This window comes from Crocuta crocuta, unplaced genomic scaffold (genome assembly GCF_008692635.1).
Source record: "Crocuta crocuta isolate KB4526 unplaced genomic scaffold, BGI_CrCroc_1.0 scaffold143, whole genome shotgun sequence".
NCBI lineage: Eukaryota > Metazoa > Chordata > Mammalia > Carnivora > Hyaenidae > Crocuta > Crocuta crocuta.
Window position 1 is genome coordinate 8,340,464 of NW_027529175.1, and position 2,122 is coordinate 8,342,585.

General features: G+C 67.8%; 1 protein-coding gene across 7 annotated transcripts in view; it reads right to left on the reverse strand.

Moving 5' to 3' along the window:
- The window catches only part of BRD1 (bromodomain containing 1), a 38,746-nt gene that overhangs the window by 1,760 nt on the left and 34,864 nt on the right, over positions 1-2,122 (reverse strand). For 6 of the 7 annotated variants that reach the window (XM_077758046.1, XM_077758044.1, XM_077758042.1 and 3 more), the window contains 4 exons: positions 1,895-2,030; positions 1,451-1,578; positions 933-1,042; positions 502-656 (listed from right to left, as the gene is read on the reverse strand). In XM_077758046.1, coding sequence (XP_077614172.1) covers positions 502-656; positions 933-1,042; positions 1,451-1,578; positions 1,895-2,030 — 529 coding nt within the window. Of the gene's footprint in view, positions 1-501; positions 657-932; positions 1,043-1,450; positions 1,579-1,894; positions 2,031-2,122 lie in introns of those variants that run through there. The other variant, XR_013333701.1, reaches the window with a different exon arrangement.

A 2,122-nucleotide genomic window follows, 5' to 3' on the forward strand; every position in this document is an offset into this window, starting at 1 on the left:
CTGAGGGGGAGCGTATGTCAGGGCACGGGGCAGCTCACACCCCAATCCGGCGGCACCTCGGGCGCCCGGAGGGCCCGCACCCCGGAGCTGGCTTCAGGCGCAGCAAGGGCTGCAGTCCTGGGGGCAGCCAGCCTGTGCCGGCATCACCTGGGCCCCTCGCTGGCGCAGGGGGCTTCCAGCCGGAAACGGGGGCGCAGCCACCCGCCTCTCGTGAGTGCTCGGGGGCAGCGCCAGAACCCAGGGAAGACTTTGGGGAGGCGCTGGGGTCCGGAGGCCAACGGCCCAGGGCGCTGCGCAGACCCACGCAGACAAGCGGTGAAGGGGCTGGGCCTGGGCCAGCAGCAGAGCCCAGGGTGCACACGCGTCTCCACGTGCGGCTCGCCCAGGAGGGGTCAGAGCCCTGCGGCCCCTGCACGAGGCCCTCGGCCCACGCACGCCCCACGGGGCCCACGCACGCCCCACACACATGGCGCCAGCCCAGTCCCTGGGCTCCGCACTCACCAACTTCTCTTGTTGTCAAAGAAGAGAACGAGAAATAGTCTCTCTTCAGCCTTGGTCTGCATGTGCTCGCCGACCTTGAGTACATCGAGCGGCGGGGCCGGGATGGTGACCCCGTTGTGGTGGCCCGGCACTCGAGGCATCTTGGGGTCGATGATCTGCCGAGGGAGGACACATGTGGCTCACATCTGAGCACCCATCCACCGCGCCCCAGGAGTTCTCTCCTCGGGGCCCACCTCGAGGTGGGGTTTGAAGGAGCCCCCCCAACACCGACACCCTGCACGGGCCTCTCTCAGCGGGCACTCACGGGACACCTGTCCCCACAGCAGCAGCGGGACAGCCGCGGGCCTGGGACAACGGCCGCACCGCTCAGTGCCCTGGCTCCCCAAAGGGCAACCCCATGGACCCCCACGGCCCGCGACCCCAAGGCTCACCAGGGCCGGATACGAGGGGTAGCCACTGCACTTGGCCCACACGACCTTCAGAGGCTCTAGAACAGAGGCCGCGGCGTCAGTGGAAATCCACATGCTGTTCTGACCGACCTCTGGGCAGAGAGAACAGACGCAGTGAGTGAAGAGCTGGCCCAGCCCACGGCCCACAACTCCTTACGCAGTGAGGGCCCCTCCCCTGCCCCCGTTGACGAGCCAGCACCAGCCCGCCCTTGGTGCTCCTCCAGGTGCTGGAATGGGGGGAGCCACCGCCCCCCCGGGTCCCACATTCGGCTGCAAATGACAGGCGAGCCTAACGTCAGGTGCGGGCGGCCTGCACAGAGGAACGGAGTATTCCACGCAAAAAATGACAAACTGCAGATCAAAACTGTCACTGTCCCCGTCGGGGGCGGGGGGTGGAGGACTCCCACAGATAGCACAGGATGGAGGCCCAGGAGGCGGAGAGCCGGAGCCCTCTGGGCGGCCACCTGGGGGCGCTGCGGCCACGGAGGAGGGCAGCTCACCTGCCGCGATCCTGGCCGCCTTGGCATAGTTTCCGTTCTCGATGCAGGAGAGCAGCTCGCTGCGGTCGTCCAGCGTGTGCCTGCGCACCAGGGCGGGCTTGCCCCGGCCGCACTTGGGCGCGCTAAAGCTTCGGGAAGCAGAGCGAGCGGGGTCACAAAGCTTTGTCCCTTGCCCGCCCTCTGGTGGTGGCCCCCGAGCTGGGCCGGGGGCCCCACGGTAACCCACACGGGGCCCCAGTTACAAAGGGGTCTCCACGGGGCAGACCGGCAGGGCCGTGCTTCCCCTTCCAGTAAAGAAAGACCTTGGGAGCAAAAGATAGAATAAACCTAGCCACAGACTGAAAATCTATTAATTTTTTCTGTGGTCACACCTCCTATTCCTGGGGAGCAGGCACAGGGTGGCAGGGATGGGGGGGTGGGAGCAGCCCCCCAGGCCGTGCCCACCTGGAGTCGCAGAGCGGGCTACTGCTGGACGAGATGCTGGACTCCGAGGCGCAGCGTCGTCGGGGCGCGGCTCTCCTCCCCGGGGCGGCCCCCAGCTCCTGCTCGCTCCGCGCACCCCCAAAGCCATTGGTGAGACCTGCAACACACGCACGCGGGTGCCTGAGCTCAGCACCCCGGGGCCCACGGCGCACGACAGCTCTCCCCGTCCGAGGCACGTAGCAGGTCTTC